The sequence below is a fragment of the Panthera onca genome, chromosome D2 (assembly GCF_046562875.1).
Source record: "Panthera onca isolate mPanOnc1 chromosome D2, mPanOnc1 haplotype 2, whole genome shotgun sequence".
Lineage (NCBI taxonomy): Eukaryota > Metazoa > Chordata > Mammalia > Carnivora > Felidae > Panthera > Panthera onca.
The window spans coordinates 11,798,535-11,813,234 of NC_138349.1; the positions used below are offsets into that span (position 1 = coordinate 11,798,535).

At 39.8% G+C, this 14,700-nt stretch overlaps 1 protein-coding gene across 3 annotated transcripts in view; it reads left to right on the forward strand.

The window, feature by feature from the left end:
• Nucleotides 1-14,700, forward strand: part of MCMBP (minichromosome maintenance complex binding protein) — a 48,042-nt gene that overhangs the window by 22,701 nt on the left and 10,641 nt on the right. For 2 of the 3 annotated variants that reach the window (XM_060641342.3, XM_081790458.1), the window contains 6 exons: nt 938-1,039; nt 5,250-5,394; nt 7,777-7,928; nt 9,312-9,412; nt 12,664-12,842; nt 13,210-13,333. In XM_060641342.3, the coding sequence (XP_060497325.1) occupies nt 938-1,039; nt 5,250-5,394; nt 7,777-7,928; nt 9,312-9,412; nt 12,664-12,842; nt 13,210-13,333 (803 nt within the window). The remainder of the gene's footprint in view (nt 1-937; nt 1,040-5,249; nt 5,395-7,776; nt 7,929-9,311; nt 9,413-12,663; nt 12,843-13,209; nt 13,334-14,700) is intronic. The other variant, XM_060641343.3, reaches the window with a different exon arrangement.

Genomic DNA, 14,700 nt, shown 5'->3' on the forward strand with positions numbered 1-14,700 from the left:
GTGCCAAATCGAATGAGTTAACTTTATAAATGCTTGCTGCCTCCCTTTTTTGAGGAATCCTGAGGCATATTAGCCTAATGTATTAATAAATACACAGTTTTGTCCAGTACACAAAATGCAATATCACCATAGATTACCAAATCTCAGCATCTGGAAATAGGAAAATAAAACAGATGATGTGTCTGTCCACGTGTGACACTTCCGAAGGCAAATAGTTTCTATTGTTTTGCTAAAGGTCATACGTAAAAGCACCAAACTAGGAAAACTTGGGGCCTGGAAAGAAAGCAACATGCTGAAAGCCCAGGTTGTACATATTGGCTAAGGCTCACACTTGATGTCTCTTGGGTTTGTGGGTCCTTGGGCCCTTGTTTTTTACCTTAAAAAATGGAATATGTTTTTTTTTTTACTTCTAAGAATTTTTTTGTACTATAAAAGTAGTATGTACTTATTAAAGTAACATTTTAATATTACATCCTGGGTTCTTTCTTACCTCTTAGGATTTTCTAAGTGTATTTGAAATAGAGAACATGCCTCTTTTAGGGAATAATATCTGACTCCGATCTCATATCAGTTACCTCCTGATGAATATTTCATTTAAGTTCCTGTTTTGTAGGCTGATTCTGATCATTTTCTATGAAAGAGACAATGGAAGTACCGTGTATCCTGTTTATTAAAAAGGATTTAATTTTGTAACAGGGTGCTGTATATTACGGATTTGAGGGAAGCTAGTATATTCATCATTGCATGTGAAATGATTTTATGTCCATTTTCCTTTTTAAAAAATGACAGTTTGGATTTGGTATTTGATTTTTAGTTCTTAATGTGTAATATTTACAATGATTTTATAAATAACATGAAAAAAGTGATTTGCTAATTAAAATTTTTGTTTTTGTTTTTCTTAGTAAAATTTTAAATATATTTTTTGTGTACATCACAGCCTCAACAAGAAGTTGATTTAAACTCTCCACGAACTACCACATTGGAAAGACAAACTTTCTATTGTGTTCCAGTGCCTGGGGAATCTACGTGGGTAAAAGAAATATCCTTTATCTGAAGTTGCTTCCATATTGAATGGTTCCTGATTATTAATTGAAAAGGCCACGATTAGGGGTACCTGGGCAGCTCAGTTGGTTAAGTGTCCACCTCTTGATTTCCACTCAGGTCATGATCCCATAGTGTGTGAGTTCAAGCCACGAATCCACCTCTGCACTGACAGTGTGGAGCCTGCTTGGGATATACTCACTCTCTCTCTCTCTCTCTCCCTCCCTCTCCCTCCCTCTCCCTCCCTCTCCCTCCCTCTCCCTCCCTCTCCCTCCCTCTCCCTCCCTCTCCCTCCCTCTCCCTCCCTCTCCCTCTCTCCCTCTCTCTCTCTCTCTCTCTCCCCCCCCCTTCTTCCTCTCCCTCTCTCTTCTCCCCCTCTCCTCCCCACCCCTCCCCTCCCCTCCTCTCCCCTCCTCTCCCCTCCCTCTCTCTCCCTTTCTCCCTCCCTCCCCCCCACCTTGTTCACACACACCCACTCTTTCTCTCAAAATAAATACATTTAAAAATAAAATAAAAAACAATTAAATTTTGAGTTTTTAGAAACTTCATCTTTTTATGCCAATCAAGTTAGCCGGGAAAAAATTGTTCTTCATTTACAGAGGTTGGCTTTATTTTAATGAGGTGTTTTTCATTTGTCCTAAATAAGAAAGCTTATAAAACAACCCAACTATTCATTGTGGAGAAATCATAAAAGTATGGTATATTCCTATAGTGAAATACTGTTGGGGCACCTGAGTGGCTTAGTCAGTTAAGTGTCTGACTCTTGATTTCATTCAGTTCAGGGCTTGATCTCACAGTTCGTGAGTTTGAACCCCAAGTCCAGGCTCTGGTGCTCGCAGTGCAGAGCCTGCTTAGTATATTCTCGCTCTCTCTCTCTGCCCCACTACTGCTCACACACACACTCAAATAGAAAAAACTTAAAAGAAATACTGTTAAAAAGATTGAGGTGGCTAAATTAAAGGTACTTGAAAAGTACCATAATTAAGTAAAAACATAGTTTCAAATTAGAGCTAATGCTGAATTTCTTAAGGGAAGGCAACATGTTGGCTATTTTGAGAGATGTGGAAACATCTTGGTGTCTTTTTTATTTTTTAAATTGTATAATTTTTTTAGTTAGTAATTTTTTTAGGCATAGTTCACATACCCTGAGATGCGTAGATTTTAAAGGTACACTGCAGTGATTTGGACAAATGCACACCCATTCAATTTACACCCGTCAAAGTAAAGAACTTGTGCCAGCAAGTTCCCTTGTGTCTTTTCCAGGCACCTGTCTCCTGTTGGAACCACTGTCCTGATTTCTTTCACTATAGCTTCATTTTACCTATTCTTGAGTGTCCTGAAATGGAAGCAAGAGAGAGTCTGTGTGTCTGATTTTTGTTCTGCATAACATATTTGAGATTCATCTCTGTATGTTAGTAGCTCCTTCTTTTTTTTATCACTGATGGTATTTGTTTATATTTTTTCTGCTTGATGAGGTTTTAGGTTGTTTCCAGTTTGGAGCCTGGTGTTTTCTTTGTGAGAAGATTTTCAATTAAGTTTAACAGTTTTTTTCTGTGTCAGTTGTAATAAGTTGTATCTTTCAAAGAATTGTTTCAAAATCTTTTAATCTAGTTGTACTTATGTCAGTATCAAAGCTTTTCATAATATTTCCTAGTTTTCCTTTTAATGTCTGGGGCATATCTAGCAATGATCTCTTTTCATTTCTAGTAACACTAATTAATTTTTCTTTTATTCTTGGTCAGTGTCAGTGGTTTGTTTAATATTCTGTTTTCTATCTCATTGACTTCTGTTCTTGTTTCCTTTTATGATAGTTTGGTTTTAATTTTTCTCTCACTTCTCAAAGTGGATGCTCAGATCATTAATTTCAAATCTTTTATTTCTAATATTAACATTTAAGGCTATACATTTCTCTATAATCACTGCTTTAATTGCATTCCACAGATTTTGATTTGTTGTTTTCACTATCATTCAACTCAGACATTTTCTAATTTCCCTTGTGGTTTCTTCTTTGTTCCTTGATCTTTACAGTAGTGTACTTGCATTCATCCACTTCATACTTAGTGCTGCTGCCATAACACTTGATTTGTACTTAAATTGTAGAGCCCCCAATATATTACCGTGTTTGCTTTAAACATTTGGCTTCTTTGTAAATTAAGAAATGAGGATGGGGCGCCTGGGTGGCTCTGTCGGTTGAGCATCTGACTTCAGCTCAGGTCATGATCTCACAGTTCATGAATTCGAACTCGTGTCGAGCTCTACAGCTCAGAGCCTGGAGCCTGCTTTGGATCCTGTGTCTCCCCCTCTGTCTGCCCCTTCCCTGCTCACGCACTCTCTGTCTGTCAAAATTGAATAAATGTTAAAATTTTTTTTTTTAATGAGAAAAATGTCTTTTATGTATTTTTGTGTGTATGTATCATTTCTAGCTCCCTTTGTTCTTTTTTAAGTTTGTTTTGTTTTGTTTTTTGTTTTTTTTTTTTTTACATTTTATTTTTTACTTTTGAGACAGGGAGAGGCAGAGCATGAACAGGGGAGGGTCAGAGAGAGGGAGACACAGAATCTGAAACAGGCTCCAGGCTCTGTCTGACGCGGGGCTCGAACTCACGGACCGCGAGATCATGACCTGAGCCGAAGTCCAACTGAATCACCCAGGCACCCCTAAGTTTATTTATTTTAAGAGAGCTTGAGCAAGGGAGGGACAGAGAGAATCCCAAACAGGCTTAACTGACTAAGCCACCCAGACACCCCTGTTCTTTTTGCTTTTATATAGAGTCATTTTCCTAAGCTTTTTTTTTTTTTTTAAAGTACACATCTGTTGGTGATGAATGAATTTTCTCAGCTTTGGTTCAACTGAAAATGTCTTTATTTCACCTATATTTTTGAAAGATGTTTTCGCTGGATATAGAATTCTTGATAGCTGTTTTCCCTCCCCAGTGCTCTGGTGGTATTGTCCACTGTCTTCTGGCCTCCATTGCTTTTTTGATGCAAGGATAGCCATCATCTTACTGTATTCCTGTGTGTAATGTCTCTGATTTTCCTCTGGCTGCTTCTAATGTTCTCTCTTTGTCTGTGGTTTTCAGCAGTTTGACTGTGATGTGTGTATTTTTGTATTTATCTTGCTTGGGTATTTTTGAGATTTTGGATCTGTGGACTGGTACTTTTCAGGTTTCGGCCTTTATTTCTCTCAATGTTTGTCTGTCCAGTCTCTCATCATTGTGTCATTTTCTGAGGATCCACGCACATGGTCATTAGATTCTTTGTACTGTCCTCCTGGTGACTGGGCTTCTGGGAGACTTTTGTTTTTGTTTTTTTTTTTATTTCAGGTATCTTATTTTTCACTTCTTCATTTTTCTTTTTTTTTTTTGTTTCCATTTCTCTGCTAACATTCCTCATCTTTGACTCATCTCATCTTTGCTTTTAAAATTGTGAATTTTGTAATTGCCCTTTAGTGTCCTTGTCTGTGAATTCTAATATCTGAGTCATCTCTGTGTTTATTATTAGTGATTTTTAAAAAAAATTTTTTTTAACATTTATTTATTATTGAGAGAGACACACAGAGCATGAGCAGGGGAGGGGCCGAGAGATGGAGAGATACAGAATCCGAAGCAGGCTCCAGGCTCTGAGCTGTCAGCACAGCCCAACGCGGGGCTCGAACTCACAAACCGCGAGATCATGACTTGAGCCGAAGTCAGACGCTTAACCTTAACCTTAAGACTGAGCCATCCAGGCACCCTGTTTTTAGTGATTTTTAAATTTTTTTTTAATGTTTATTTTTGAGAGAGACAGAGCGTGAGGGGTGGAGGGGCAGAGAGAGAAGCAGACAGAATCCAAAGCAGGCTCTACTTAGCAAGGGCAGGGCCTTTACTTCTCTTTGTTGCAATTTGGGCAGTGTTCCAAGAGAAAGCTGGGAAGAATGTGGAGTTTATCCGCTATGTTTTCTTATTCAAGGATTATAACCTTATGCTCCCTTACAGTGACTAGAAATCGTTGCCTTGTGTCTTTTGCCTAGTTTTACACTTCTTTATAGCAGGGGTTGGGGGCATGAGGTTAAGTTGCTACCTTCATAATCAAAACTGGAAGTCTAGTCTTCTTTTAAAAGAATGTTTTAATTTTAACCAAATTGCCAAACTAGTAATCTTTTATTGGTCCTGTAATTAGCATACCTTAGGATATTCCTCATTTCATGGTGGACTTTTCTTAACTTATTTAACGCCTATGTTAATGCAAACCAAGCTCGAGTCAGTCCTTCAACGTCCTACACCCCCAGTCGTCACAAGAGGAGTTATGAAGATGATGAAGATATGGACCTACAGCCCAGCAAACAGAAAGACCAGCATGCGGGTGCCAGGCAAGCAGGTATTGTGTGCCAGCGGGCTTTCTGTAGACTTCTCTCTCAGATTCGGTTTCAGAGTGAATTGTCGTGTGATGCAGCTCTAGATTTAGGAGCTGGCAGTGATGGGACAACCTCACTTTCAAGTTTATCGCAATTATAGATGGTTTTGAGAGATTCTGCAGTACTTTTGGTCAGACTGTTTCATAACTAAGCAGTTAGGCATCACTTAGTGAAAAGTGTCTGCTCGCCTATTAGTTTGTAAGGGTCTTCAGGTGGTTAGTCAAGAAAGGCCTTTGCTCATTCTTCATACTGGTTTTTATCTCTGCTCATAAGTAATACGGAAGCATAGTACTTTATCCTGAAAATGTTTTTTTCATATCTGAAAGCATCCTTTCTTATTTTCCTTTTGAGATAGTGGTATTTTAAGTTAGTGAGATTGAGAACACCAGCAGAAAACGTGAAATTGTGGCACATGAGATGCCTTAGTCCTCAGCTTGAGAGCAGAAAGCCCTTGGGATAGGCAGAATTATATTTATACATGTTTGTAGTGGTTTATCTCGAAATGTGCTGAAAACCCAGTGAATTCTCGTTAACACAGGGAGAAAAGGGGCAGTGCCCTAAGAGATGAGACCATTTCAGGATTGGCATAGTTCATTCTCGATCTCACCGATCACGGTTTTTAGGAGTATTCTTTATTGTGGCAGGTAGAGAAGTTTGTCTTTCCTCCTTTTCTGGCCAGTCATTGAGCTTGAGCACCTTCATCAGAGGGCAAGTTGAAGGGAGAGGAGGTCAAACAAGTCTGTCTCGTCAGTGGGCTTCTGTAAGATTGGGCTGAGAATGGTAAACAAAGAATTAGTAATGAATTTCATTTACCCATATGTTTTCCTACTTAGTAAGTTCATATTACTGTATTTCCTTAAAGCCAAGGCAGATTTTAATGTTCTTAAAATTGGAATGTTTAATTGTAAATCTATACAAATGTGGTTATTCTTTTTCTCCACACCACCCCCCCAAACAGTATAAATTAATGGTGTAGCATAACAATAAGTAACCTTAGAATCCAGGACATAGTCATTCTCTTATTGTCTAAGCAGTTGATGCTCTCTTCTGTTTTTTGCCTTTTGTTTGAATGTCATACTGTAGGGGTTTTTTTTAATGCATTTGAGTGTATTATTTATGTAAAACTTGTTTGTTGGTTTCTGGGTAATCTGTCAAGCTACATATATTTTTAAACTTTCTTTGAGATAAGTGTAGACCACGTGGCAGTTGTAAGAAATAATAGAGAGAGAGCCTGTATATCCTTGACCCAGTTTCCCCTGATAACATCTATAAAATACCATAACCAGGAAATGGTCATTAATACCACCCATTGACCTTATATTCACATTTCTTATATGCATTATTTGTGTGTGTGTGTGTGTGTGTGTGTGTGTGTATTTAGTTCTGGGCAGTTTGGTCACGTGTAGATAGATTCATGGGCCCACTACCACGGTCAAGATCCAGAGCAGTTCCTTGCCCGCCATCTCTCAAGTTGCCTTGTAGAGCATACTCACCCCTTTCCTGCCTCTCCCCTCCCCACAGATTGCTAACCCCTGGCAAACACTAACTCATTCTTTATGCTTCTGTTACTGCATGACCATATGTAGTCAGGTATACTTCAATTTAAAAAAAAAAAAGATTCCAGCCTAGCATTAACCCTAAAAAAAAAAAAAAAAAAAAAGGTTACATAAATGCAATCAAACATTACATAAACTTTGTGGATTGGCTTTTTTCATTCAGAATTTCCTTGAGATCCATCCAAGTTGTTGCAGGTATCAGTAATTTATTCCTTTTTATTTTTTTATTGCTGACCAATACTTTATGGTGTGGCTGACTATCTGTTGATTCTAATTAGTTATAAACCCTAGGCTGGGACTGCTTCAGAGATAAGAGGGTACTTTTTAATCATCTTTGTATCCCCAACAACTGGTCTGATTCCTAGTACATAATGGATGCTAATAAATATGTGGTAAATGAATATATTGCTATTATATGGTTTTATTCTGCTTAATAAGTAGAAAAAAGTTCTACCAAGGTGGGTTTGTTGTCTGTAAACCATGTATTTCTTAAAGATTTCAAAGTAACTATTAAATGTTAACTTTTAAAATACTTGAGATTTGAGGGAATTTTTTGCCATCTTATTGTAGGGAAGAAATGATTAAAATTTGCAGATCTTCATAATAATCTTTGTTCTCTTAGGTCAGATAGTAGGTTTTGTTAGCATATGTTATTTAAGAAACGTAACAACTTGAAGTTTGTGAGTTCAGCAGCACCATTTATATCAAACTTGAGAGGCTCTTTGGAATGTTCTTTATCTCTGGGAAGCCTTAAAAATGACTAAGTGCAGTGTTGTTCTTTGAATTTAGGCAGTGTTGGTGGTCTTCAGTGGTGTGGAGAGCCAAAACGTTTAGAAACTGAAGCTTCTACTGGGCAACAGCTGAACTTCTTGAACTTCTCTTCTCCTTTTGACCTGAATTTTCCACTGCCAGGGGAGAAGGGCCCTGCATGCCTTGTGAAGGTACTAAACCCTTTATAGACCCCATGTGGATACAGATGTGCTATGTGTCTCAGAAGTCGACATGGAGTGCTCTTAGCATTGTGTTTGTTTCCTGTGGCTGCTGCAGCAAATACAACTTCAGTAGCTTTTAATAACAACAAAAATGTATCATTTTATAGGCTTTAGGTCAGAAGTCCAACATGGATCTCACTGAGAATAATATGCAGTCCTTAGGGCTGCATTCCTTTATAGATGCTCCGGGAAGACTGTTTTTCTAGCTTCTAGAAGTGCTCACATTCCTTGGCTTGGGACCCCTTCTTCCATCTTCTAAGCCAGCAGCCATGCCTCTCTCTAACCATTTTTGCATAGTCACATCTCCCTCAGACTGTTGGTAGGAGAGATTCTCCAGTTTTAAGGGCCTTCATGATTACATTTGGGTCCAGTCAGATAATCCAGGATAATCTCCTCATTGCAGGGTCTTTAATTTACACACATTCCTTTTGCTTGCAAGGTAACACATTCACAGATTTCAGGGATTAGGATGTGGACCTCTTTGGGAGGCCATGTTCTGCCCACCACAGCATTCTGAAAGAATTGAAGAATATTCGAACACAGAAGTGGAGCAGTTTTTTAATTCATGTCTACTGCCTTCCTCAGTCATTTCCATCTTCCTAATAACGACTTCATTTTCAACATTCTCGCCCCAAAATCCATTTCTCATTTGAATTTAAAATAAAATAGAAGGCAGCAAATCTGTTGGTAGTTTGTTTTCCAGTCTTGCTTACCCTGGTTTTTTTGAAGTTTCAGAAATGATCTTGAGAATTTTCCATTCTCATATTTTGTGGTTTTAACTTCAGTGGCACTTCAGTTATGTAACACAGGGACCAGAGTTAGGACAGCTTTCCTGCCATGCTTCAGTTAGGTCTCCCCAGTAGGAGGCTTTGCCAGTTACTAAAGTGCATTAAAGACAGACAACTTTGAAAGTTTGTTTTATTGTGAAAAACCTCATGGCCTGAGTTAGTGTTAATCCTCCTAATGGTACCTAGTGTGTGAATAAGTCCAAAGTTAGTCATTCTGGTTTTTTCCCCCTTCCCTTGGTATACCTAATGGATTTTGAGTTATATAATGCATGTTTCTCGTTTAGTTGGCCATCATTCTTTGGGAAAGCCCTTTTCTTCACAGCAGTGTGGTATATTGAAAACAGACCATGGTCTGGGAGTCAGGAGTCCTGTGTTTTAATTGTTAATTGCTAACTAGGAGAATGACTTCAGGCGAGTACTTTACCTCTCTTGGTTTCAATTGATGAAATAAAGGAGTTGCCTTAAGGTCCATTTCCTGTATTTTATGATTTTTTGGTGTTGGTTAGTGCTAACAACATGATTTTGTGTGGTTTCCTCCTGTTAGGTCTACGAAGACTGGGATTGTTTCAAAGTAAACGATGTTCTTGAGTTATATGGCATTCTGTCTGTGGATCCTGTGCTAAGTACACTGAATAATGACGAAAGGTGAGTCTGTTTGCTCTTTTTGGGGGAACTTTATTTTGATATAATTTCAAACTTGCAGAAAAGTTGGAAGATAGTTATAAAGAACTTTCTCCCTATGCCCAGATTTACCAGTTGACACTTGTGCCTCATTTGCTCTGTCATTCGTGCTCTTACATGTACACATTTTTGTGTGCATACATACATTTTTCTGAAACACTTGAGAGTAAGTTGCCTACATTATACCCTAAATACTTGAGTTCATATTTCCTAACAACAAAGACTTTCTCATACACATTCAGAATATAACTATCAGAATTAAGAACTTTGCCATGGATGCACAATACACTGACCCACAGTCCACACTTAATTTCCCCAGCTATCTCAGTCATGTTCTTTCTGGCGTTTGTTTTTTGTTGTTGTTGTTTTGTTTTTCTTCTTTTCCCTGGTACGGTATCCATAGGGTCACATGTTCCACTAACCTGGAATAGTTCTCAACTTTTGTCTTTCCTGGTCTCGATGCCTTTTTTTTTTTAACAACAGAAATTCATTGCTCACAGTTCTGGAGGCTGGGAAGTCCAAGACTAAGGTGCTGCCAGATCCAGTGTCTAGTGAGGGCTCGTATCCTGGTTTGCAAATGGCTGTCTTCCGTGTCCTCACATGCACAGAGCCTTGACACTTTTGAAGAGTAAAAGCTAGTCATTTTGTAGAATATCTCAGTTTGGGTTTGCGTGATGTTTTCTCATGATTAGATTCAGGCCATCATCTCGGGAGACATGTGATGTCTGGTTGCCCTATTACTGGTGATACTAATTTTGATTACTTGGTTAAGGTGGCATTTGCCAGCCTTTTTGTCCTACAAAGTTACTGTTTTTCAATTTGTAATAAACAAGTAATTTGGAAGGTGATACGTTGAGACTATAAATACCTGGTTTCTCATATAACATCCACTTATTTTAATATCCATTGATGATTCTTGAACCAGTTATTACTGTGATGGTGATTTTATTATTTCAGTCATTCTTCCTACATTTATTTATTGGCATTCTGTTGGAAGAGCAATTTCCCTTCTCTCTCATTTGTTTATTCCAGTAATTTGTTTATATCAGCATGGACGTTAGCCTGGTATAATTTTGAGATTCAGATTTTCTCATTTTGCTAGTGGGAGTCATTGTAAGCAGGCTTTGGGTCCTTGCTGACATGACCTTTTCGATTTTGAACATCTCTTTTCTGGCACATTAACAGTGTTTCAGCTTCATCTTGTCCTCCCCATGTTCCAGCTGCACTATTAGCCATATTTCCAAGGAGCACCAGTTTCTTTTAGGGAGGAATTGTATTTAAAAGTCTACGTCTGAGTGCTTGTGTGCTCCTTGGTACTAGGATTGGTATTGCTTCTATGCCCTTTGAGTGGACAGTGCTGGGAAATATATATATACATATTCCCACTGTATACGTACAAATAAATGCACGTTTACATACACATAGATCTGTGTATCTTCAAGTCTGTATATCAGAACCATGAGTTCACACTGTTTCTGGTTCCAGTTCAGCACGTAGATCGTCCTTCCCCCTTCCCATGTTTGTAACTCCTTTTCTAACAGAAAGAAGCTTGACTCTCATTATTCTCCATACATCCTACAATACAGGGAAGGTCATTGCAGAATTGGTAGTCCATAGCACTGCAAACAACAAACCTCATAACTTGAGTTCAAGATTTGTTTCCATTTCTTCTTGTTTTAGAATGGGGTTTGTAGTCAGAGTGTTATGTCCAGAGTTACTGGGGTGGGTACTTTCCTTCCCCTTGGTTCTTTTGCTCATCATTCATTTTATGTGGTCGCGTTCCTTTGCTTCCATTGTGCTTCATTTCAGAGTTTTTCTTCCATCCTTAACTGTTTTGATTTTTAAAGTCTAGAAAACATTGACATTATTGCCAAAGTTGCAGCTGTACACAAAGAATGCAGGGCTGTCATCGCCCTGCCCTGTTCCCCTCACCCTCCATAGGGAACCAGCCTCCCTTTCCACTTTTATCTTCCATGTAGTTTTGGCCAAAATAAGTAGAAACGTGTGTATTTTATTCCCCCTTTATTCTTATGGAAAAGGTGGCACAGTATATGTATTCCTTTATACTCTTTCTGCTCATTTAACAATATATCCTGAAAATCCAGATCTTCCTCATTATCTTTTGAGTTTGCCAGAAGAGTGGAATCGCATCTCGCCCTTCCCCTCCCCCGCCCCGCACACACACGATAGCTTTGTTGAGTATTGGACGTTGATCTTGGGTTTCTCCACAGAAAGAACTTTTCACTGTTAAAAAAAAAAAAAAAAAAAAAGGCACAAAAAATTTTAAAGAACTTTAAACTTAAATAACATTTCCGTAATAACAGTATAGCAAATTACTTTTCTCAGCTGTTTCTGGTTATGATGATTTTTCCTGCGTCGGTTACTTCATTTGCTGAGGCCACGCAGTGTACAGAGAGACCCGGATCGCTTGGGCTGGGCTGGCAGCCTGGTTTGGCCATTTGCTGGCTGTGCAGCCTTGGGCTTAATTGCTGCAGTGGCTTGGTTTCCTCTCTGTAGCTGAGGGTGTTGGTGCACAGCGAAGAACACTGCCCAGCACACAGTACGCGTCACCTAAGGGTTGTCATTGTCCTTGTGTGTGAGGGAGATAGCAGTATGAAGTGGGGACTCTAGAGCAACCTGTAAAGTCTGAAGTTCGAAAAACATTTTAGTGTTTTGTTTCAATCATAGCAGAGCAAATCTATCGTCTGCTCATTTATTTGGCAAATTTGAAAAACTCACACTTTATTTTCACTGCCTGACTACTCTTCAAGGGAGGTGTCGTGTAGGAATAACATTTAGGAAGAGCAATTAGGATAGAGGTGAGTGGATCTTCCACACACTGAGTAAGAGATACCTGATGGCTTTTGAGAAAAAGACCCCAGTTTGGGGGTAGCTGAGATGCTGCTGCGAAGTATTTCATGTCTCAGCTGATAGCTTAAAAGTATCTGTGTTTTGAAACAGCCTTATCAGTGACATACTCTGTTCTGTTATTTGCAGCTACAGCACACTGAGTAAAGATGTTCTTGTTCTCAAAGAATAAATCCATAGCCTCCTACGACCTTAACTAGCCTGAAATCGTGTAACCTGACAATTTAGAGTGAGGGGCTGTTTTTTGTTCTTTAAGAAGATACACAGGTGGAACCGTTCTCGGCCTGAATTCTCATTTCATTTTCAGAGATGTGTCTGGGAATTGAAGCTTTATCCTGTCTCCGTAGGGATGCCTCTTCGCTCCTGGATCCAATGGAATGCACAGACACGGCTGAAGAGCAGCGAGTGCACAGTCCTCCTGCCTCGTTAGTGCCAAGAATCCATGTGGTTTTAGCCCAGAAGTTGCAGCACATCAATCCTTTACTGCCTGCTTGCCTTAACAAGGAGGAGAGCAAAACCTGTAAGTGTAAGTGCTGACGCCGTGGAGCCCAGACCGTCAGCCCCTGTGTGTGTCGGGAGCTGCCTGTGACATGTGCTCACGGTGGCGCTGAGTTGGTCAGGTCCTCGCTCCTCAGGTTGAGCTTCTCTAGTAATCGCCCTTTCTCTGCCCCATTTTCCTCTGTGTTAATCCTCTTTATTAAAATGAAGCAAACGAAAATTTACAGGCTGTCTTATTTTGAAGATTGGCACCACTTAGTGACCAATATTTTAAGTCTACATTAGTTGTCTATGGACCATAGTGCTCTTTTCCACTCGGGTTTGTTTAGTTTTTTCAGCCTGAGATGCTCGAGAGGAGCTGCGTGTGTGTTCTAAATGTGGTCTCCCCTCTCCAGTCATTTCCGGTTTCATGTCCGAACTGTCTCCGGTCCGGGCAGAGCTGCTTGGTTTCCTCACGCACGCCCTTCTGGGAGACAGCCTGGCCGCCGAGTACCTTATCTTACATCTCATCTCCACAGTGTAAGTGCGGTCGTCCCGGGGTGCTGAGGGCAGCTGGGGGTGGTGTGGAAAGTGGAAGAGAGCGGGAAGGTTTCTCCGCTAACTGGTGTGTCACAGTTTATTAGCTTCATCATCAGATGGTTTTTATTCGTTCAGTGTAACAAGTGTTACACCAGATGGCAGACAAATTCCTTTTCTCCGTTTCACATTGAACCTTTTGTTTATGTCTCCCGTAAATAGAAGAGCGACAGTCAGACAGAGCCTGGCTGATGAGTAAAATGAGCTGTTGTACTCTTTTTGGGTCCTGCATTCTCTGTTCATACAATCCAGGGCTCCACACAGTTCAGTGTGTGCACCTCTGACTGGTCTGTGGACGTGAGCGCCTCTCCCTTGCACAGCACTGTACGTGTGTCTTCCCTGATTTCAGAAGTAACGTGTGTCTTCAAAGTTTCAGGAGCGTAAAGAAACGGGAAGTCATCTATAATCTCTCCAGTCAGAAATGATCTCTGTTAACACATCTTGGCTCATGTCCATTTCATCTTTTTTTTTTTTTTTTTTTTTTAATGTTTGTTTATTTTTGAGAGAGCAGGGGAGGGGCAGAGAGAAAGGGAGACAGAGGATCTGAAGCAGGCTCTGCAGTGATAGCACAGAGCAGACACAGGATTCGAACCCACCAACCATGAGATTGTGACCTGAGCCAAAAGCAGCCACTTAACTGACCACCCAGGCGTCCCCATTTTGTCCTTTTTGTTTGCATATGGATTGGATATATCCCTACACAGATACTCCATTGCATTCCTAACACAGATCTACATCTTGGTTTTATCACTGAATATATCTTAAATATTTTCCCTTTGTGATTCTTCATAAAACTTTTCAATGGCTGCACAGTATGTATTTCCTTATAGACAGGTGTACTGTTTCCATACGTGTTAGATTTCCTAGTTTTTCATTGCAGTAAACATCTTTGTACTCCAATAAATCTTTCCTTGGATACGACTTCAGACAGCCATACGTGATGGTTGAGTGCATAGATTCTGGAGCCAGACTGTAGGTTTGAATCCAGCTCTCCCACTTCCTGACTGTGTGAGCTCTGGGCATGTTACTTCAGATTTCTGTCTCAGATTTCTCACCTGTGCAGCGAAGATGACCTACCTTAGAGTGTGTGGGGACTAAATGAGGCATTTAAGCTCTCTGGACAGTCCCTAGCACCTGATCAGCACTTAGGTTCTGCCTGCTACTTTTATTGCTGTCATTCTGATAAATGAACCGATCAGAGTAGTCTGCTTTATTTATTTATTTTTTCTAAGTTTATTTATCTTGAGAGAGAAGGGGAGAGAGGGGAGATCCCAAGCAGGTTCCGTGCAGTCAGGTCAATGCAGAAGTGG